Source organism: Curcuma longa, chromosome 6 (assembly GCF_044706935.1).
Source record: "Curcuma longa cultivar G26 ecotype Majalengka, Jawa Barat chromosome 6, ITB_CL_G26_1.1, whole genome shotgun sequence".
NCBI lineage: Eukaryota > Viridiplantae > Streptophyta > Magnoliopsida > Zingiberales > Zingiberaceae > Curcuma > Curcuma longa.
Genome location: NC_133866.1, coordinates 10,158,711 through 10,180,789, shown reverse-complemented (window position 1 = coordinate 10,180,789; position 22,079 = coordinate 10,158,711). Strand labels below are relative to the sequence as shown.

The 22,079-nt window shown below is 41.4% G+C and overlaps 3 protein-coding genes and 1 pseudogene across 4 annotated transcripts; 1 reads left to right on the top strand and 3 right to left on the bottom strand.

The window, feature by feature from the left end:
* Positions 1-2,156: 2,156 nt before the first annotated feature.
* LOC141830399 (flavonoid 3'-monooxygenase CYP75B137-like) lies at positions 2,157-3,963 on the top strand. The gene is made up of 2 exons (XM_074717830.1): positions 2,157-3,071; positions 3,178-3,963. Exons 1-2 carry the CDS (start codon positions 2,160-2,162, stop codon positions 3,832-3,834), a joined length of 1,569 nt encoding a protein of 522 aa, XP_074573931.1. The 5' UTR covers positions 2,157-2,159; the 3' UTR covers positions 3,835-3,963.
* A 589-nt stretch (positions 3,964-4,552) lies between these two features.
* LOC141830605 (uncharacterized) lies at positions 4,553-8,427 on the bottom strand (annotated as a pseudogene).
* A 394-nt stretch (positions 8,428-8,821) lies between these two features.
* On the bottom strand, positions 8,822-16,896 carry LOC141830604 (uncharacterized). 2 transcript variants are annotated; one of them, XM_074718006.1, is made up of 11 exons: positions 16,593-16,896; positions 14,954-15,103; positions 14,536-14,700; positions 13,984-14,136; positions 13,378-13,530; positions 12,384-12,545; positions 11,975-12,154; positions 11,087-11,261; positions 10,809-11,001; positions 9,545-9,683; positions 8,822-9,362 (listed from the first exon to the last, which is right to left on the bottom strand). In XM_074718006.1, exons 1-11 carry the CDS (start codon positions 16,798-16,800, stop codon positions 9,343-9,345), a joined length of 1,698 nt encoding a protein of 565 aa, XP_074574107.1. In that variant the 5' UTR covers positions 16,801-16,896; the 3' UTR covers positions 8,822-9,342. The 2 variants fall into 2 exon arrangements, with proteins under 2 accessions (XP_074574107.1, XP_074574108.1); XM_074718007.1 differs by lacking the exon at positions 13,984-14,136.
* A 1,871-nt stretch (positions 16,897-18,767) lies between these two features.
* LOC141830372 (ACT domain-containing protein ACR4-like) lies at positions 18,768-21,397 on the bottom strand. The gene is made up of 8 exons (XM_074717809.1): positions 21,274-21,397; positions 20,825-20,897; positions 20,706-20,751; positions 20,491-20,605; positions 20,324-20,403; positions 19,656-20,252; positions 19,465-19,569; positions 18,768-19,302 (listed from the first exon to the last, which is right to left on the bottom strand). The coding sequence occupies exons 1-8, from the start codon at positions 21,275-21,277 to the stop codon at positions 18,958-18,960; spliced, it is 1,365 nt and encodes a 454-aa protein (XP_074573910.1). The 5' UTR covers positions 21,278-21,397; the 3' UTR covers positions 18,768-18,957.
* Between the last annotated feature and the right edge of the window lie 682 nt (positions 21,398-22,079).

Genomic DNA, 22,079 nt, shown 5'->3' with positions numbered 1-22,079 from the left:
TCAGCACGATCAGTGCGTTCGTGCCTCCACGATATCCACACGAACACTGATATGGAGAAGAACCCAGCTGTGGTGCTAGCCACAAGAAAAGGTTCGGTCAAGGTGGTAGAAGAGAAGAAGAAGAGGGAGAGCAAGAGCATCCAACAACCTCTTCATCAAGAGCCTCTCACCCCTTTTTATATCCCACCATGGGATATGAAGGATAAAGGATTTTTTGATTTTTAGTGATCTAAGGAATTAATATTTTATTAACTCTCATGCATCTCATGCATGAAGATCTTTCTCTTCTTTTAATGAAGATCATACATCTCATGCATGATAATCTTTCTCTTCTTTTAAGGAAAATCATACATCTCATGCATGATAATCTTTTGATAAATTCAAATTGGCTTGTGTGACTTGAGTCCAACTCGAGTCTCACACAATCTGAGTTGACTTGAGTCCAACTCGAGTCCAACTCAATCCGAATTGGTACTAAGAGCTAATTCTAACATATGATTTGGATGATTGAGACAGGTCTTCCCAATTAGCTAGGATTGCTGTGTTCGCCTGCAAACATGGATGGCAGGTTTGGTCTCTTTCAGCCACATTGAATTCTAATCAATGGAGAACCTACCAGATATCGAGGCTAATTATTTCCTTCCAGGTATTTTCCTCTAGCAAAGGTATACTACTTCACAAGATTAATCTCCTAAATGCAGGGCAATCTATGTATTAAGTTTTACAGGCCACAAAAGAGAGAGATTGTAATGTAAACAGTGTACCAACTTCCAAAAGATAAAAACTTAGTAGCATTGTAATCAGTTGGAGAATTCTCATGTAAAACAAGAGCAGTAAAAGCTGATGCTGTTAAAGAAAGAGATCTATTGTGCAACATGAAGCTACCACAATACAACATGAAGATTACTAAGTTTATAACAAATAGTAAAGTCACTAATTGTATCATTTTCAGGATGAAAGACCTATGTAGCAAAATCTAAAGTTCTTTGAAGTCTAACTAGCTGAATTCAAATAGCATCACGAAAAAATGGCAAGACTCATTAGTTGTACCTTTGCAGGCAAATTGAAGAGCTTGAAGTCACTTTCGCGCAAACGATTATGGTGAGGGAGGAAGAAAACAGCTTTGATGCGGGGATGAACGGAAAGAAGCACCAACAGAAGAGGGCTCGTCAGAGGATCAGGAGGTAGGTAATAGGCTAGGCTAGGGTTAGGGCTCGATGCGGGGATGAACAGAAAGACAGAAGAGGGCTTCGAATCGCCGGCGCCGCTGTTAGAGAAGGGAGCAAGCGGAAGCGGACAGGAGAGGAGGGCTTCGCTCGCGATCGGGGACGGGTGAGGCTTCGCTCGTGATAGGGGATGGGAGAGAAGGGTTTCGCTCGTGTTCAGGGACGGGAGAGCAGGCTTTTTTTGCTCGCGATCGGGGATGGGAGAGGAGGCCTTCGCTGGCGATCGGGGGCAGGAGAGGAGGCTCGCTCGCGATCAGGGATGGGAGAGGAGGCTCGCTCGCGAGATCAGGGACGGGAGAGGAGGCTTTCGCTCGCAATGGGAGAGGAAGCGGATCGGGGACGACTGCTCGCGGAGGGTAAGTGGAGGATAATTTTGTAAAAAGAAATTACTTAATTCCGAAATCCAGAAAAATCTAAGTTTTTCTTGATTTTTTAATTCTGGATTAGATAACCTCTTTTGCTCATATATTGATGTATCGGACATGACATATTATTTCAGAATCAGCGATTATCTAAATCAAATAAGATTTTAATTGATAATTTTAGATGGATAACTAAGGTAATCACATATTACTCCCAAGCACCATAAATGTCAACAACAGTGCAGCACGTGTATATCCCTTAAATCTCCTCTGGTCCTGATGCGTCATGCAATCTGACAAGGTGAATCTGGCATCCAACTACCCTTCTAAGATTCGACATTAACAGTTAGATCGAGGAGTGGTAAGTCGGGATAACGTGCGGCAACGGCGCTGCCGTATCTCCCCTTCTCTCCTTCCCTGGGAACCAGAAGGAAAGGTAACAACCCTACGTTCCTGGTCGTCGGATCGACCTAACCATCCCCGGATCATCATCAGCTGGTCGCTGTCTTCCTCCCCTCACTCCGCTTTATAAACCGAGCGGGCATCTCCATGCAACAATTAAGGCAGAACCATGTTTGAGCTTCTCCTACTCTTCCTCTCCATTCTTCTCTCTTGCGTCTTCCTCTTCTATTACAAGCCGACGCCTCGAGGCAGCGGCGGCGGCGGCGCCAGGCTGCTCCCTCCCGGACCACGCGGGTGGCCGGTGCTCGGCAACCTGCCCCAGCTCGGCGCCAAACCGCACCGGACACTCCATGCTCTGTCCAAGGTCTACGGCCCGCTGTTTCGCCTCCGCTTCGGCGCCGTCGACGTCGTCGTGGCCGCCTCCGCCGACGTCGCCTCGCAGTTCCTACGTGTGCATGACGCCAACTTCAGTGACCGCCCGCCCAACTCCGGCGCCGAGCACGTGGCCTACAACTACCAGGACCTCGTCTTCGCGCCCTACGGCCAGCGGTGGCGCTACCTCCGTAAGCTCTGCTCCGTCCACCTTTTTAGCGGTAAGGCTCTCGGCGACCTCCGGTGGGTTCGCGAGGGTGAGGTGGGGCTCCTGGTGCGCGCCCTACGCCACGGGAGGACGGCGGTCGACGTGGGGAACGCTGTGAACGTGTGCGCGACCAACGCGCTGGCGCGGGCCATGCTGGGGCGGCGGGTGTTCGAGGAGGAGGGCGCGGAGTCGGGCGAGTTCAAGGAGATGGTCGTGGAGCTGATGAGGCTCGCCGGGGAGTTCAACGTCGGTGACTTCGTGCCGTGGCTGAGGTGGCTCGACCCCCAGGGAGTGGTAGCACGGATGAAGCGGCTGCACCGCAGGTATGACGAGATGCTCGACGGGATCATGGCGGAGCACCGCCGTGCGGATGTGGCCGCCGGCAGAGGAGAAGGAGAACGGAGGGATTTGTTGAGCGTTCTGATAGCGCTGAAGGAGAAGGGGGATGACGAAGGCGAGGGCGGCAAGCTTACCGACACGAACATCAAGGCTTTGCTATTGGTGCGGATTAAATTTTGTCTTCAAAGTTATCATCGTGAACGATCGATCAAGAATATTCAACCAAAAAAAACAAATTAAGAACAATTTAATTTTGATTTTTGAACAGAATTTATTCACGGCTGGAACGGATACGTCGTCGAGCACGGTGGAGTGGGCGCTGGCGGAGCTGATCCGGCACCCGGCCCTGCTCCGGCGAGCGCAGGCGGAGCTGGATGCGGCGGTGGGCAAAGCGCGGCTGGTGCAGGAGGCGGACCTGCCGAATCTTCCCCTGCTGCAGGCGGTGGTGAAGGAGACCTTCCGGCTGCACCCATCGACGCCGCTTTCTCTCCCGCGGGTGGCGGCGGAGGCGTGCGAGGTGGGGGGCTTCTGCGTGCCCAAGGGCGCGACGCTGCTGGTCAACGTGTGGGCCATCACGCACGACCCAGCGTCGTGGGGCCCTCATGCGGCGGAGTTCCAGCCGGACCGGTTCCTCCCCGGCGGCACGCACGAGCGGGTCGACGTCAAGGGGAACGACTTCGAGCTGATCCCCTTCGGGGCCGGGAGGCGGATCTGCGCCGGCATGAGTCTGGGGATACGCATGGTGCAGCTGATGACGGCGACGCTGGTGCACGCCTTCGACTGGGCTCTGCCGGAGGGGCAGACGCCGGAGCAGCTGGACATGGAGGAGGCCTACGGCCTGACGCTGCAGCGGGCGGTGCCGTTGATGGCCCACCCGGTGCCCCGGCTCGCCGCCGAAGCCTACTACAACACTGCAGCCAATTAACAAGGCCTCCAATCAACTCTGCAAGTTTATTTTAGGCACTATTTATTGTACGTCTTCTGTATTCTCTTTGAACGAATAAAAGGGATTATAAGCAGCAAACTCTAATACGCTCTATATTTTAGAATAAGAAAATTTCGTCCCCAAGGCATGGTGCCGCGGTAGGATATCCATATTATCACTGGGCTAGCTACTGTGTGATTTTTTTTTTTAAATGGAGAGCGCAATCAAATGATATTGGATGTCTGAACTTTTCTTTCAAACGAGGAGCGCAATCAAAGGATGTTAGACGTCCGAACTGACCACTGCGTGCACTTTCCGATTTACCCTGATGATCAATGAGAAACTTCCATGGATCCAGGACTACGTATACTTTTCGATTTACCTTGATAATCAGTGAAAAATTTCCGTAGGACCGGACCGATCACCCTCAAGGATAATCAATGAGACTAATTGAGATTTATCATTTTACCCCCGAAACATAACTGAATTGGTTACGACACAACAAAATTGTAAAAGAAGATAAGGATTCAAATCCTGATGAAACCAAACAATACCCTTATACGTCATAATTAATTATAATTTCTTGATTTATATCTTCGTAGATGATCATATCGTAGAATTGATCATATGAAATCATTAAGATAATAAATTTCATCTTTTACAGAATAGAATAAAAAAATTGCGCAAACAAAAAACGCTAGATCTCAATGAACAAAAGTTGTGAAACTGCAGCGTGGAGAAAGCTCGATGCAATCTCCAATTTTGTTTTAACAGAAACATCAAAATAGCAACGTAGATCTGCATACAAACAATCTAAGTACAAAGGTTCACAGATTTACTGTCTGACATGATGGGCACTGCTGGTAATGGCTTAGATCACATGTGTTCATACACTACCCTCGTTTGGCATAGTCGTCCGATTTGTCATTGTCATTGTCATCATCATCATTAATATAACCTTTGAATTTGCCCTCCAACACTTCGTTCTCATCCTCTTCATTGTCATCTTCGTCAGCATCATCACCGTCTTCTTTGAATTTGCTCTCCAATAAGTCTTCCTCATTGTTGTCGTCACTATAACCACCAGTATCAGTGGTCAGGTCACTGCTGAACTTGTTGTTGTTGAATCCCGTGGATGCACTCTCGCCAAATTTGGTGGCACCACTGCCATAGTTGGCAGCATTGTCGGCCGCGACATTGTACCTACCACCACCGCTACCACCATATGATCTATTGTTCTCTCCGTAACCACCACTGCCTCGATCATAACTGCCATCAATTTGGTAGTTGTCAATGCCACCGCCACCCCCAGCAACGCCATAGTTAGCACCAGTATTGGTTTGATCATATCCCCTACCACTACCTTCGTAGCTGCGACCACCATAACCGGCACCGCCATAGCTACCACTACCGTATCCATCAGCACCAGCAGCACCTGCCCTAGTATTGTAGTTACCTCCGCTGTAAGTATTTGCACCGCCACCTCCATAGCCTCCGCCTCCACCGCCATAGCCCCCACCACCATAGCCCCCACCATAGCTGCCGCCGCCACCACCACCACCATACCCACCACCGCCATAACCACCACGAAATCCACCAGTTCGTTCATTTGCATAGTTTACCCTAATTATCCTTCCATGAAGATCCTGAGATGGCAATGATCATCATTGATATTAGAACATATCATATAACATTATGCATATAATTCTAAAGATAACAAAGCATATTCTAATGGATGATTTTCTTTTAAAATGATTGTTATCAATTACAGATAAGAGTGTCCTCTCAATCTAATCATCTTCAATCACACATTTATGAAACACAGCTAGAAGGATAGCCTACTATCAGTAGCTACAATTATAATGCCACTATCCACTTGTTGTTTGCAATTTGCAGGGGAAAACTTCATTTGAAACACTAAGTAATGGCAGTACGGACCATCCTTCTTTCCCAAACCAGAAGGATGTTTAACTTGTAAGTTCTCAGTTCTGATAAATTAACCAAGTATATAACCACTAGAGTTGCACTGATGTAAACATTGCTTTGGGTGACAGTTATAAAGCTTAAAATGGGTGATAAAGGATTAGTTCAAACAGTAGCCAATATGCAAAAAATGAGCTGTCATATCAAACCTACCAAATAATAGTAGCATGTGTAAATGTGCAATTAGATATCAACAGGCATCTGATGTTAGTATGCAAGATTGATTCTAAAAATTGAATGCAATGACACATCATTCTTTGGTTGGCCAGCAGTGTGATTTTCTGCATATTCATAGCTCATCATCATAAACAAAAGATTGCCGTGCAAATTCTATAACTTCCCTCAGCTATGGCATTTTCTTATTTTAAATTTAAAACTTCTTATGTGACAACATCTAGGTTCTGCTTCATTTGAACAATAACCTTAAGTAAACAAACAAAAACAACATAGCATATGCACCTTCCCATCCATGCTACTGATGGCAGCAGTGGCCTCTTCACTGGATGTAAAGGTCACAAATCCAAAACCTCTAGATCTTCCCGTTTCCCTATCCATTATGACTCTAGCTGCAAAAACATATACGCAAGTTCATAAACATTTAGTTCAAATTTTACTATAAATCAGAAATAACATCACAACTTACCTTCAATTACTTCACCACAACTTGTAAATGCTTCTCGTAAACTCATATCATCAGTGCCATATGAAAGTCCTGTAAAGTGCCAAAAGCATCGAAAGTTGTACAACTCCCCAGTGGCGTGGCAAAAAAGATATTGAAAAGTATCATGACATACCTCCTACGAAAAGTTTGGAAGATGACATGCAACGTATTGCTTGAAACAATGATGGACTGGAAGTCACAGATTTCTTTAAAAGATTTCCGATTTTACTTGCTAAAGCCATTCTGGAGACCTGAGAACCATATAAACAAGAAAGCAGACACAACGTCTTCAACTGTAAAATTAGAAACAAATAATCAAAAGAAAGAACTGTTAATAAATAACCATAATTGACAAATGTAGTTCACTTCAGAAATTGTGTATAAATTTGCCATGGATTCTTTGTTTATACACATTTTTAGGCATAAAGGTTTCAAATAGGGTTGATTTAATGGGTTGATTTGCTACTGCTGGATCATGATGATTGGTATCAAAGTTGTTGACATGATTTTATGCTAGATGAGGGAAAAGGAGGAAAGCAAATGGAATTGGGAGATGATAACTATAAGGGGGAGTTCATAGCAACAACGTGAGGTTATCAGGGAGCAGCAGCAAGGCTGCTATGGGTAGGGATTTGGAGATAATGAAAAGGGGAAAGGGAATGATCTAATTGCTGATGATGGCTACCTAAAAGAAGAAATTGGAGAAATAAATAAGAAAGCTTAGGACAACAAATTAGGTTTTATTTTGATTTTTCTTAATATTTTCAAACAGCTGTTTCAAGCCAACTAAGTCTGTCTCAATGGCACAAGGCCAACATCCAAGTAATGAACTTGAGTAATAAATTGACTCAAGCTCATGCCAACTCAGCTTACACAGTCATAAACTTGATTACCGAGCAATTACCTCCTAATCCAAACATTCCTATGACCCTAAAAATTGATAATTGTAACCACCAAGCATATTTTATTAACAAGTTTGGTACTTTGCCAATGAATTACAATGTAGTAAAATTCTGCCAGAAAAAGTATGTTATCAGATGAATTATTTATTTCATTTAATCTATATAATCCATCGGATACATTTCAGATCTTAACTCTCAATAGCATATTAAATTGGGCATGTGTCCATTTTTCCAAGTGGATCTTTTGTTAGATATATACTTTAGTCCTTGTGCTAGATCAAATTTATGTTGTTTATTCTAGATGTTAAGTAATTTATGCACAAACTAAGAAAATCCACTGTTTTAGTAGTTAAATCTGCATATTCAAATAATGAACAATACACAGCACAGACAGTTATTGTAGTTTCTTTCCTGTACCAATACATCTCATTATATGTGGTCAAACTATAGCATTGCATAAGATTGATGGAAGGATAAGATCCATGTAGCTTATCTCCAAAACTCGAGACTAACATGCACTGATAATTATGACGATATTTAGCAAACGCCGGAGATAACATCATTATTATTGCAAAAGTACAAGTAATTCTTAACACATAATCAGAAGTGCATTCGTGTTTATCTTTCATGTTTCTAAAAGTTTTGAGATTCAAAGACACATATGAGAACCAGATTAGATGGTCAAACATTGCGAACTCTTCGGATCAAAACACCTCGATGACCAAAACGCTCTAGCTAGAACCAGAGCAAACTGAAAACCCAAATTTTAGTATGTAAACGCCTAAAGATAAAGGACAAGCATCACATTCTTTACACTTTAGAGTGAAACAACAAGAGTAAATAAACCTAAAAATTGCAAACAACTAGCATCATAAACAATCGAAAAGAAAAACAAAATAAAATAAAAAGACCACACTGCAGATCGAGGAGCGGTAACAATCAATCAAGATAAGAAACAAACGAGTCTCAAGAAGAGATTGGATTCATGGTTTAGGGAAATCAGATACCCTTCTCAGGAGGATCTGGCGACTGCTCCTCTTCTCTCCTCTCGCGCCTGCCCCAAAACCCTACCGGGTCAGATGGCATCCGGCGGATAATTATTTCAATGGTTTACAGGTGGCATCTTGGCCGTGGGCTCTTCTTGGGCCGTTGATGGCCTTCGATGGATAAAAGAGACGGCGAGGATGAAAGATGCTTCATTCTGCTCCCGTTACCACTTAAGACTGCTCGCGCGTGCTTAATTAGTATTTTGATATCAACGTAAAAATAACAGAATAATAAAAAATTTATTTTCATGCCCATCAAATTCTACTACAGCCATTAGGGATTTGATTAGAGCTCAATTGCCGCCCACTAGGGGCTTTGTAGCCTCCAGCAATACAAAGTTTCAAGAAACTATCACCTCTCAATTCTTGTTACCATACCCAACAACATAATGGACAAACAAAATTAGAAAACTAGATACACTAGTTCATTATTTCAGAACCTGAACAAGAGGAGCAGATCAATTGCTACAAACTCTGGATGTTCGACAGTACAAGTAGTCGCCTCTCCTATCATACAAACAAGGACTATGTTACATGCTTCGTTGCCCAGCATCCTTACCATGTGCTTGTAATAAGGCATCTCAAGGCAAGATAGAGCTTGCCAAGTAGCAAGAAAAAGCGACATAATGATGCATCCTAACGGGTCCCTTGACTACAAGTGATGAGGTTAAGGATTACTCTAGGATCGACCATTCTGTTACAGCAATGCTGATAAAGGCATCCCTTCAAACTTGGACTTGGGAATCAAGCCTCCGTTTTGGAAGTAGTCTTGTCTTGATCATGTATGTGATGCTTTTCATCGGAAGCCTGAAGATTTTCTTGCAAGAATGCTGCACATTTTACACACCTACCGAAGTTATTAAAGACCCTGCATTCAGATCCTGTGTCTACATTGGTTGCCAATACCCTTGCGACTTCAGCTCCCTTGTTTGCTTCCTGACAGTATGGCAAAACAAAAACTTAGCAATTCCAGATGATGCATATGGACTTGGACTTGAAAAATAATGTCATTGTCATTGTCATTGTGGCTGACATTCTGATATGTAAATGAGTACGTTTTGCAGTGATAAATTAAGAACGCTATAAAGAACAGACAGAAACCCAGAAAAATGTCTTACCGTCGTTCGGTAATGATGCATGTGCTTCGGCTGGCAAAGACCTATTCTCAGATAGATCAACCGGAATCTTTTGGCTATCTGAGACCTCATTATTCTTGTCTCCAGGTGCTCTGGAATCCTGATCTACATTACCCGGGGCCTATGGATAATAAAGTTTAATTTCATCTTAAAACATAGAACAACTGTTTTTGTAGAAATTAAAGCTTTGATCCGACAATCTAATGGATTAATGAGAAATAGAGAGAGCGACCACATTACCAATCAGGTTCAAGAACCAAAACTCACTTGAAAAACCAATCATAAATTCCAAAATCCAAATCAAGGAGCAGTTCTATTGGGTATACACCATAATCTAAAAAACACCTAGACATGTATCTCATCAAAATCTAAGATATGCATAAAATAGAAGGAAATAGGCACTGCCAATGTAACATTGAGTACTATTGTTTTGAGATGGAGTGTAAATAAAAAGTATTAAAATAAAATAAAATTTTCATATCATTACAGTATTGACATAAAAAAACGATAAATTTGCAAATAGGTTAAGACAAGCTAAACTCTTGCCTTTGCAAATGAAGATTGTCCACTGTACATGTGTTAGTTTGATTAACATATATTTCAAGTATATAACCAAGTGATGTGATGTTGGGCTCATGCTGAGTACTCTAGATCATGTGTGAACTGTAGTCTTAAGCATCCATGATTGAGATCATGTAATAATTGTGGTGTCATGTAAGTGATTAAGCACTTGTGTGTCATTGGTATAGTCAGTATCCACAACATACTGGATCCATTCCTTAAGTTTTGTACATAAATTTGCAACAAAGATGGATAAATATGATTATGGATATGCATACGTCAAATGAAGATTACCAAAATTCACATAGAACTTCCACTCAAACCAAAGTGTAATTGGAAAAAGTAGCAATATCCAAGTAATTCAGTCATTGAGAGACAAATTAAAGCACTGCTGCATCAGTAATAAGTCTCATAATTCATAAACTAGACATCAATTGAAGAGTAAATTTTCATTCATGCATAGAGGTGACTCCTATGAAAGAAGCTGATACTCTTCAAGGCAAACACTAGGTCATAAAATGGATACATGCAGATTATCGGCTTATAAAAATGACATTTTTGTAAAATTGACAGTTTGTTTTCATAAACAAGGCTTTGTAGACTATGAGTTCTATACTAGTATCAGTAAATATCTTATTAGGAAAATTGGATACATGTGATACTATTTCTAGACTGACTGATATACCTTGCCACAAGGAGTTAAATTGGTCAAATTTGATCCAAAAATTTCAACAGATGGGCTGCAAAGTTTTGGTCCTTTGGCATGAGGATTATCAGATTGCTCCTGATCTGATATTTTCTCTCTCTCAGCAAGTATATTGGTCACATCAGTAGGTTGGTTCAAGTTTGCCTGATTGCTCATGTTGTCAACAACCATTCTGTCAGCAGCATAACAAATTCACCAATAAAGAGAATCAGATTAGTTTGGAGCTCTAAATATTGGACCGAAAAGCAATTTCATACTTCTTGTAATGAGTATGATTATCTATGCTAATATTTGATGTGCTGGAGAACAGCATGCCGTGGAGCAATTTTCCATCAATGGTTGTTTCAATTGCATATCCAAATTTGTTTACATTTATAACTCTAGCTTCAAATTTGACCTCTCCAGCAGACATCTGATCAGATCCTTTTTTGCCTGGGTAGCAGCAAATGCATGAGTGGGAATTCAATAAAAGTTAAGCACTTTTAACAAACAAAAGCATCAAACTTTTGACAGACTTCAATATTTTGCTTTGGGTCCAGGATATAGTGAAGCCTCATAAGGAACTCTTATTGAGTTAGCAGCATGTTTTTTTAAAGTGATACTAGTTGAGCTGATAATAGGAAACATACATTACTAATCCATGTACATGATTCCAAGCTTTTAAAGAACAACTTTTCAAGACTGTTAGCTGGAAGGAAAACAGTGCAACCTCACAGCATACTAAGTAAATAACAGATAGTTGCAAAAAAGTACTTTACTTATGAATATTAAGTTATACAATCACATGGTAGCTCGATATACAACTTTTCAGCTCCATATTCATTATGCAAATAGAAAGCTAACGTCTGGATTCAGTTAACTTATATTCATTACTTTTTTCTAAGGTACCTAAAGTATGAGGAGAAGATGATTGAGTAATTACCATTGCTAATTGCTAGCTGCATTGATACAGAGATAAATGTAAGGCTCCATGGAGGAGCAAAGTTAAATGATGTTAAACATCCACCAAGGTTCCTAAACCAATATCTCACAGTGAATAATTATGTTTTCTCCAACCAGCTAATTGAAAAACATAAAACAAATTGCTTCGTGTGAAAATTCTGTTAGAATTAAAAGCAGTGTGAAAATCACATACAAAGTCCTACCAGCCCAATTGGTTTGTTGTGGATGGTTCAACAAATCATATTCTACATGGTGTTTAAGTAATTTATCTTCTTTTCGTATTCGCGGACTGAGAAGACCTTCTTGCTGACATCTTTTCCTCAACTCTCTCCTTATGGAAGGCCTCTTCAGTCTTTGATCATATAACCCATCTACTGACATATCTGATATTACAAGAAATCAAATATTAAATGGCAAGGGGAAAAATTGCATTGAAATAGTATATTACTAGTTTTGAATACAATTATATCTATAAGGCACATCAAAATGAAATGCTTCTAATGCAATATAAAAAGATGCCCAAGAAATCACCAATGCAGAAATCCTATATGGAATCTAGTTTGAGATGGGAGGGAAAACAGCCAAAATTATGTATATATATATTGATCAAACCTGTATGCAAGTAATACATATCATCAAGTGCGTCCAGAAATTCATTACATCCACCCAGGAAGGCAATAATGCCTTTACTATAATCCAGGCATTCACCAGCAACAGAAAATCGGCCACAGGGACCTTGGTTATCTGGTACAACTTTGCTCCAGGTCTGTCTCTCTAGAATCCACCAAAAGAAAGTTTAGTCCAACCCAAAAAATTATTTTCTTCTAATAAACGCTTAGACTTGAATTTACAAAAATAATATGATTCAAGTGTTCATACAGCTTGTTATAATCTTAAAGCCACTGTGTTTACTTATGCCTAGACCTAGTAATATTAGCATGGCTACACCTTTTAGAAAGACAAATGACAGAAATGGATTATTGTTTGAACTGCTAAGGACTTAGTTGGCAAGGGCACTATGCCGAGAATAAAGTGGAATTTGTTATGAAAACCTAGAACATTTGCAAATGAAAAACTTCCCTTCTATCGAAATCATAACTTTAAAAAATCAGATAAGCTTCAAAAAGAGTATATGACAAACCTCTCAAATAATCTCAAGCAAAGGGAGATAATATAAAGTAGAAGCTCGAAGAAAAATAAAATGGCCCCTAACCATAAGCTTGTAAACTGAAATGCTTGGGCCTCAACTATTTTGACAATACAAATTAGAATGCAACTGACTTTTTTCACATAATACATTGCCCACAACGAATTTCATGACGTGAGATTTTGAAAAACATGTTAATGTTGGTGCAACACACTGACATGTTTGATGTGCCATTGATCCATATTGATGATTGGGTGAGATAAGAATGAACGAACAGTATCTTAACAAGTTATCTAAGACTATTTCCAAAATGCTGAATGTCATTTTATCTAAAAGTTTAACCACACCCAAATAAAGAGAAATAAGCGTTCTTAGTACTAATGCAGAAAATACAAATTTGAAGAATTAGCTATCCTAAACACAGTGCGTTAATAAGAATATATTCAATAATTCACTCACCCAGGTTTAGGACATAAAGGTCATCATAAAGGTTTTTAGAATCACTGAAACCACCAAAAACAAATAAATCATTCCCAAGTGACACAGTTGTATGCCCAGCGCGTGGTGGAAAGATCTTTCCAGAAGTCTTCATGGGCTGCCACACAAGTGTGTCTGCTCAAGGTGAAAATGTGTCAACATTAGGTGCATGGAGAATGCAGGGCATTATTTCCACATGCAAAAAAGGAACAATAGATATAAAGCTTTTAGACAATATAGCAGACAAAACAACAAAAGCTTCTCCAGGATGAAATTTAACCTTTTACAGGATGTTTGTAACATTAAGTGATTTTTAACAGAGCCAAATATGTAAGCTTGTACTTTGTTTGAAACTATCTGCATATATTGCTATTCAAACATTGTTGAGATTATAGATCTGCCAGACATATTAAAGCAACGCAATTTACTATAGAAAAATTGTTAACAATGTCATAATGTTCATTAGGTAATACTACGTCATGCAATCATACTAATACAAGTACATCGCTACTTCCAAAAAACACTAATGGTGAACTTATCTCTGGGTTTGATAGCTTGGACTTTGCAACATCATTACAGGAGATATACCTACAATTAATATGTGAACATCGGACAAATAGCAACCAGAAGAGTCTTCGCCACCAAGGACTATGATTTGGTTCTTCCATGATGAGCAGCTATGACAATCACGGGCAGAAGGCGGAGAGCCAGAAGTTACAGCAGGTTCCCAAGTTAGTTTCTCTAGTGACAAAAAAGACAATTAACTAAAATTTAGATGTTGACTATTAGCACATTTAGTGACCTTGAAAGTGTTGAAAGCATGTGAAGATGATTTGACTTTGTTGACAGGAATAATATGGAAAACAAATATACCATAAGCTTCACATAAGAAGTATCTTTAAAAAATGGAGAGGCCAGCAGCTGCCAATCTAACATGAATGAGCATCTCTTGAAAAGATAAAGTGATTCTTATACACTGTTTCTATATGGAGTTAAAAAGCAATGAATGCATGAGAGATTTAATCAATTAAGTGCTTATACTTTACAGTGTACAGTGAAATCAATCAGAAACGAGCATACCGTAGCAGATTATAAAAATAATTTCAAAGTAGCCTAAAAAGAAACATGTAAACTTCATACCTATATCCAATATGTAAGTATCATTATAATACTTCTCTTCATTAGTCTCAGATTTGCCACACCCACCAAAGATGAAAAGCCTTTTGCCAACAAGTACAGCACTATGCCCTTCCCGTGCCTCTGGTCCCTCACCATATAAGTTTGGCAAAATCCAAGTGTTTGATGCTACAGAAAAAGGAAATAACCAAGATGACAAAATGAATATCACTGAAGGACTACAGTCTTATTAGTAGCACAAACAATAATAAGGTTTAAAACTATTTATGAAGGGCAAATGATGCTTATGCAACATGTGTATCCAGAAACAGTAATCTGAACAGGTTGAACCAATGACCACCTGCTATGCATGAAGATAAATGAAGAAAATAATGTATCATGGCACTTGCATCCAAAGTATCATATAAATTAGTATGCTCACATGTATCCAAAATATGTGTATCCTTGAGCGGGTTCTTTCCATCAGTTCCCCCAAACAGAAACAGCTTATCGCCCACAGTAGTACAGCTGTGGCTATCCCTTGGTGGGGGTGGAATACCTTTCAATGTGGGTTTACTCCATGATTGTTTAACTGTGATGTTAACAATGTACAGATGTCAATTTATAATTTCTTTTTAAAAAGGAAAGTGTACGATGAGATTGTGTCAAAAAAAGGTACAACAAGAATCTGTAAAACACAAATCTAATAACAATCACCAGAAAGTGAGCAACCATGTAATTAGGTACAACAAGAATCTGTAAAACACAAATCTAATAACAATCATCAGACAGTGAGCAACCGTGTAATTAGGTACAACAAGAATCTGTAAAACACAAATCTAATAACAATCATCAGAAAGTGAGCAACCGTGTAATTAAGATTTTTTTTCCAATACAATTTTTTGCCTGCATATGTTAAAGAAGAAAACAGCAAAAGAAACTACAGTGTTGTGTTGGGTCTAAAAGGATGTCCGTATCTCCACAATGGCATGATATTGTCCACTTTGGACCTAAGCCCTCATGGTTTTGTTCTTGGGCTCTCTCCAAAAGGCCTCATGCCAATGGAGATACTTTCCATCTTTTTAAACCCATGATCTTTCCCATGTGTTTTAGATGTGGGACTATGTTTGCACCATTGCAACCCAACAATCCCCCTCTCAAATAAAGGACCACTGGAAGCTCCGCTACCATTTCTCATGGTCCGGCTGCCATGTCCCTCATGGTCTGAGCCTCCCCTACTTCTTTTGTTTTCCCCGAGGGTCCCCACATGGTTAGATCTGGATCATGGCTCATCCGGCGGTTAGTCCGGTGAAGAGCGGCCTCGCTCTGATACCAATTGTTGGGTCTAAAAGGATGTCCGTATCTCCACAATGGTATGATATTGTCCACTTTGGGCCTAAGCCCTCATGGTTTTGTTCTTGGGCTCTCCCCAAAAGGCCTCATGCCAATGGAGATACTTTTCATCTTTTTAAACCCATGATCTTTCCCATGTGTTTTAGATGTGGGACTATGTTTGCACCCTTGCAACCCAACATGTTGCACAGATAAATATTTTAAAATGAAACATTCTAGCTCTGTCTAAAAAATTTAGAAAATAACAATCACCCCATTCCTGAATCTTGACGATTGATTCAAGTGGTGCTTCTTAAATACTAAAACGTGAATAACTTATAGAATTTAAATGCTGATAGAGCAATGAGAACAAACAAAATAAAGAGGCATATAACAATCAATCAGTCTCCCTAAGTCAGCAAAACAAAGTGAATGGAACCTTATAACTCCCTAGAATCGTATTTGACTGAACTACAACCGATGAAAAAAATTGCCTAGTCCTCAAGTGTCCTCGTCGTAAGCACCAACTAAAATACAGTCAATTAACGAGTGGCACAAACTCGAATCTCTGCACAAAGCATCGGACTATAGCATCAAGATCAGAAGCGTATGAAAAGTCTCTTCGGAGACATCCGATAAAAATGGGAAGATCAGAATCGTACGAAAAGGACTAAAGAAGCAGAGGATGGAGAAAGAGAAGGAGAGAGAGCTCCAGGTAACAAATAACCCTTAAATCAGCCACCACCTACCAGTGTCGAAGACGTAGACATCGTTGGTCTGGCAGCGGTCGCGGCCGTATCCGCCGAAGACATACAAGAACCGCCCTCCCTGGACGGCGTTGCAGCTGTGGCCCCACCGGACGCCAGGACCACAAATCGCGCCCGCGTTCGCCTCCGCACTCCTCCGGTCGGATGCTTCTCCCCCTCTCGCGCCCGCGCGCACCACCTCCCACCTCATCTCCGGAAGGGATTCGACCAAAATAAGGTATACCTAACGATGAGAAGGAGGAGAGATTGGAGCAGAAGAGCTCGTAGATCTCAGCTCTAGGGTTACTTCTGCTGTGTTCTGAGACGCGGACAGGGACGTGGTCTGAGGCGTCGACGATCGACCGTTCAAATAATTTCGGGAGGTTGTCCGCACGTGGAAAGGAATTCGGATCCTGGAAGTCCACGGGATCGCGAGTCATACCCAAGCAGCTACCCTTTTAATGATACGTCAAATGACAATGACCACGCTACGTATGCAAGTGTTTCGCGACGTGTACTTTTTTAAAATTATTTGTTCTTGTTTTTTTTTAATACCCAAACTGGACGAGCTGGGCCAGCTTATTGGGCTGATCGAATGAGTGTAATTGGGCCCTCTTCAATGTCTTCTTTTTCATAATTTGGCTCATTATCGCGTTTGTTCACTTGTATTCAGTTGTTGTGTGTGTATATATATACGATTTTGATATTTTGCGCGTCTCCCTCGTGCGCGTCCATGAGCGTCATCCGATCCACCATTCATCACGCAATCGTGCGCGCAAATCTGATCGTCCAAAATGTGGGAATGCACAGTGCCACCCACCCCTGACCCCGCCGCTGCCAGCCGCCATCGCCACGTCGTCCGACCACCGGCTGTCCAGGCACGATCAACGCGTCACTCGTCGGCGCGTCAGCCGACGTCGGATTCCGGCCGAATTGTGGCCGAAATCCGATGAAATTTAGTCGGAAACGTGGCCGACAGTGACGCACCGATTTCCAGCCAAATTGCGGTTGGAGACTGGCCGAGGAAGGACTGCCGTCGCACGCCGGTCCTTCCTCGACCGGTCTCCGACCGTGATTTGGTCGGAATCCGGATGCGATTTGATCGGAAACCGGCGCGTGCGGAAACATTGCCGCCGCTTTCCAACCAAATTTCGTCAGATTCCGACCACAATCCAGTCGGAATCCGACGTCGGCCGACGCGCCGGCGAGTGGCGCGTCGATCCGGCCCAGGGCCAGCGACCGGCGGTGGCCGGACGGCTCGGCAAAGGCGGCCGGAAACGGCGGGGGTCGACTGTATCGCGCACGGGGTCGCGCAGCGCGAGTCACGCTCAGTTCTATATATATATGGATGATCCTCCTTGTCGCTGTAAAGTGCGTGGCCATGGTGGTGCTCTGTGATGCCCAGGCATGAAAAGAGTATGCCCTGATCTGATCTGCTGCTGTCCTTGCTTATTCATTCACCTTCACTTCAGGACTTTTCATGGAGATGATGGGAAACAAGAAGAGTGTGAAGCACTCGCAGTGCAGCATTAGACTGACAGTGCTTGCATCAGGTGATTCCCTTCATTCCCTTTCCCTCTAGATCTGTTATTATTTCATGCAAATTCCTAAACAAGTCTGTCGGTAAAAAAAAAACTACTAAGCCTTCAATAATTGGTATCAGTTGGCATGCATCACAATCTCATGTGAATGAAGACTGACTCAGAGGACAGCAGGCCAGGCATGTGAGAGGTACTTGGAATCCAACATCTGAGTTTGACCAAATATGGAGGACCACATCTAAAGTGAGTGATTGCAGAGGAGACTCAGGACCCAATGGGACCTCTGTTTTGGTGTTGTGTTCTTCAGTTGCTTAGCTGAGTGTTTGAGATGGAGTTCATGTCATTCTGGAACACACGATAATGTGCTCAGCTTGGTTGGCTTGCATATTGTTTACAGCGTCACACCCCACGCCACCAATTATTCTTTGTGATGTGAGTAGTCACTGGACACCACTCGTCTTCCAATAGCTCCTGGTGTGGTCAAGATCTAGCTCTGGATTTGCAGAAGCAATTCCTGGATATTGTATTATCCATGGCGAGATTGCATGTGGGGAACTGGAGTTTGAGTCAGAAACAGTTTTGTCTGATTGTGATTATCAAGGAAACTTGGATATCAATGGAAAGTAGGAAGTACGAAGAGAGTTCACAAATGAACTTTGGTTATGCATTGATATTAACATTCGTATGTACATGTGATCCAAGGCACCCATCTGTAACATTTTCACAGTGAGTGCTTCATTTTGTTCCCTTTGTATTCACATAGTTTTGCTCGATGAAGCAAATGGCAAACTAACAATTATGTACACGAGTGGGACGAACAAAGAAAGCTAAGTGTAAGACCTAATTAATCCAAGATTATAAAGTGATCTTGACCTGAATAAGCCACCAAAGAGCAGTCGGGTAGAAGAAGACTCCTGTGGAGATTTAAGTTCATCAGAATTGCCTCTCACTTGTAGCAGCACTGTCTGCCCTATCGCGGATCGTATGTCTTCCAAGGTCTTTGGATCAACTGAATTACCAGCAACATCGCGGACGTAAAATGTGTTGATAGCTTTGCCATCTCTTGTAGACACTTCAGCTCTTGTGACTGTCAGGCCATGCTCACGGAATATTCTCGTGACATCAGATAACAGACCTATTCGATCACTTGTAGACAACTCCAACTTAAGACCCTGGGAAGAATATCAAATAGAAGAAGAAATCTGAGCAAGGAGAATGATACTATAGGATGTCATATGCTGAGCTGAAACATGGAAGCAACATAGATGCGTGTAATTCTAAACACATCGATAATCAAATGTTAAGTGAAACTTAAACAGGTAAATCAGTTGTACCTCAGACACTCTCCTCTCTATGGCTGCTTCAAGGCACTGAACAACTCGATGACGCTCAGCTTCTGAGTTAACTGGGGAACCATCTATATGTCTAATGCAGTACTCCTTCATAATGATAAGAACATATAACAATCAGTATAGCACTGTTTCATCAAAGTTTAAACACAAAGTAAAGCCTTAACAGAAGATACCTGATAAGCTTTTGGGCCCTCTGCGTCCACGCTTCCATGGAAAACCACATACTGCATATCCGTCAAAGTGCAAACTGTATCAAAAAGAAGCTTCGGCCTATCCTTACATTGCACTGTGACAACAGAGCAATCCTTGTCGAACCAGTTAACGACAGTAACCTTTGGTCGGCAATGCTCATTCTCATTGTCCTCATCTGACTTCTCATAATCCCTATCATCAAACATCATCTGATGGAGCCTCCTCTCTTTGTGGGTGATACCCATTGAAACTGCAGTCTTGGCTCTCCTATGCCTGCTGTTTCCGTTTAGAACATTGCAAAGGAGCTGTTTGATTTTAGAGAGCCTTTGGGGATCTGTAATAGCAGAACCTGTATCCTCATCAGTCACCTGCATCACTGCTGCAGCTCTAGCGTTGTGCGTCCACACCTCGGCACTCACCACATTGCATTTTAGATCTGTGAGAACTGAACTAACTTCAGAGAGCAAGCCAGGGCGATCTGCCCCAGTTAGCTCAATTGATGTGTGATCAGAGGACGAAGAAGGTGCGAAATCTACGGATCTACTTAGTGATGGTACAAAAGAACCTTCCCCTATTGACTACAATAACAGAGCATTAGACCATGTCAGCTGCAATAAGAGAAAACATGAAGATGGAGCAAAAGGTATACTTTTCGGATGCAGTCCTTTATATTTTCAAGTTGTTTTTGTGTCTCAATTTTTTTCCCATCTGAATCTGTCACTTTAAAAACTGCAACAGTCCAAGAAGAACAAATCGAATTAGCACAAATCACAAAAGAATCAGGAAGCTAGAGGAGCTATTAAACCAATGACAAACCATCCATGAACCACCCTCCATCAGATGAGATATAAGCTTTCTTGATAATGAGATTAAGGTCTATGAGGACCTGAACAACTTCCAAAAGGATTCCATATTTATTTGCACTATCGACCTATGCCAATTACAAAGAACAAAACCAAGATATCATGAATCGCAAGCACCAAGGTTCATTCAAGGAGCAACCAACAGGGAATCAGAAGATCATAGATTACCTTAATAACCGTAGCATTTGGGCAAGAACTATTATCCATAACAACCCTAACAAGAGAAAGAAAGGATCAGAAAATTCCAGATTCAAAAGCGACTACTCGATGTAAGAGAATTTACAAACCGTGGAGGGTTCATTCTTCGGATGAATTTCTCATATTCACCGTCACTGTCCCAGGAAGAACTCGAATCTCCATCTGCAAAAGCAGTTGCAGTTTCGAGAAATTAGTAGCTAATCCGCACATAAATCTGCAAGGGGCCAGTTCCTTCTTTTCCCATCAAGGAAGAACGCATTCGACGCAAAATCGCAACAAAACAGGCTTACACTAAGGGAAAAAGGCGAACAAACAAGCGGAAAAACCAAACGAATAAATCAAGAAAACAAAACCCGCAGGAAACTCAAACAAATAGGAACCCAGACAGAAAATTTTCAAGGGAAAGGGGGGAAAATCCTGCAGCGCGAGCAACTCGAATCCAACCAGAACTGGCAGGAAGCCATAACAAAGAGATCAACCAAATTCCCAACAAGAAACGGAGAAACAAGGATCCAACGAGGGCAGAGCGAACGCATACCCATCTAGGTGGTGCAGTGTTAGGTCGGAAGCGTCGCTTGCCTCTCCCGTCCGCCCTCTCGCCCTCTCGCCCTCTCGCGAGCTGCGCTGCGCAGGGAGAAAAACGCGATCTTTGTCGATCGGCCGTCGGACGCCACGGTGAAGGAAGCGGTGCAGGTTAAAAAGCGCACTTTTGGCGTACGAGTACGTATGTATGATCAATGTATACGGAATTAATTGATGTACCTGATTCATTCAATTTTATTAAAGGCTACGTATAATAACGCTCGAAGCCGTTATTCCAGAGCGGCGTTTATAAAAGAAAATAATGTATTTATAGGAGAATTTTATTTCATCTTCAAAATTTATTCGTGTTTAAATGACTTTAAATATTTTAAAATCATGAAAATACACGATGTGAATTATATATATATATATATATATATATAAACTTATTTTTGACGTAGTGTGCTGAGCTGTTCTTCCATTCCATTAATAAGTAATTTTGCTGTAGTAATAACTGTAACAGTTGGAATCCGCTATCCTAAAAACACGAAAATTTAATTATTATCTACGTAATAAATCTATCTCACAGTAATCAATTTAATCGAAGACTATTTAATAAAAACACCTACCTTGCAAAACAATTTGATCTAAATTATTTGTAACAATATTATTTATAACTTGTACTAAAATATATATATATATATATATTTATAAAATATCTTTTTATTTTTTAAAAAAATATGATATCTTTTTAACTATAATAAAAAAATGCCCTTTCTCCAATATAATTTTTTCAATTATGTTATTATTATTATTGATAAT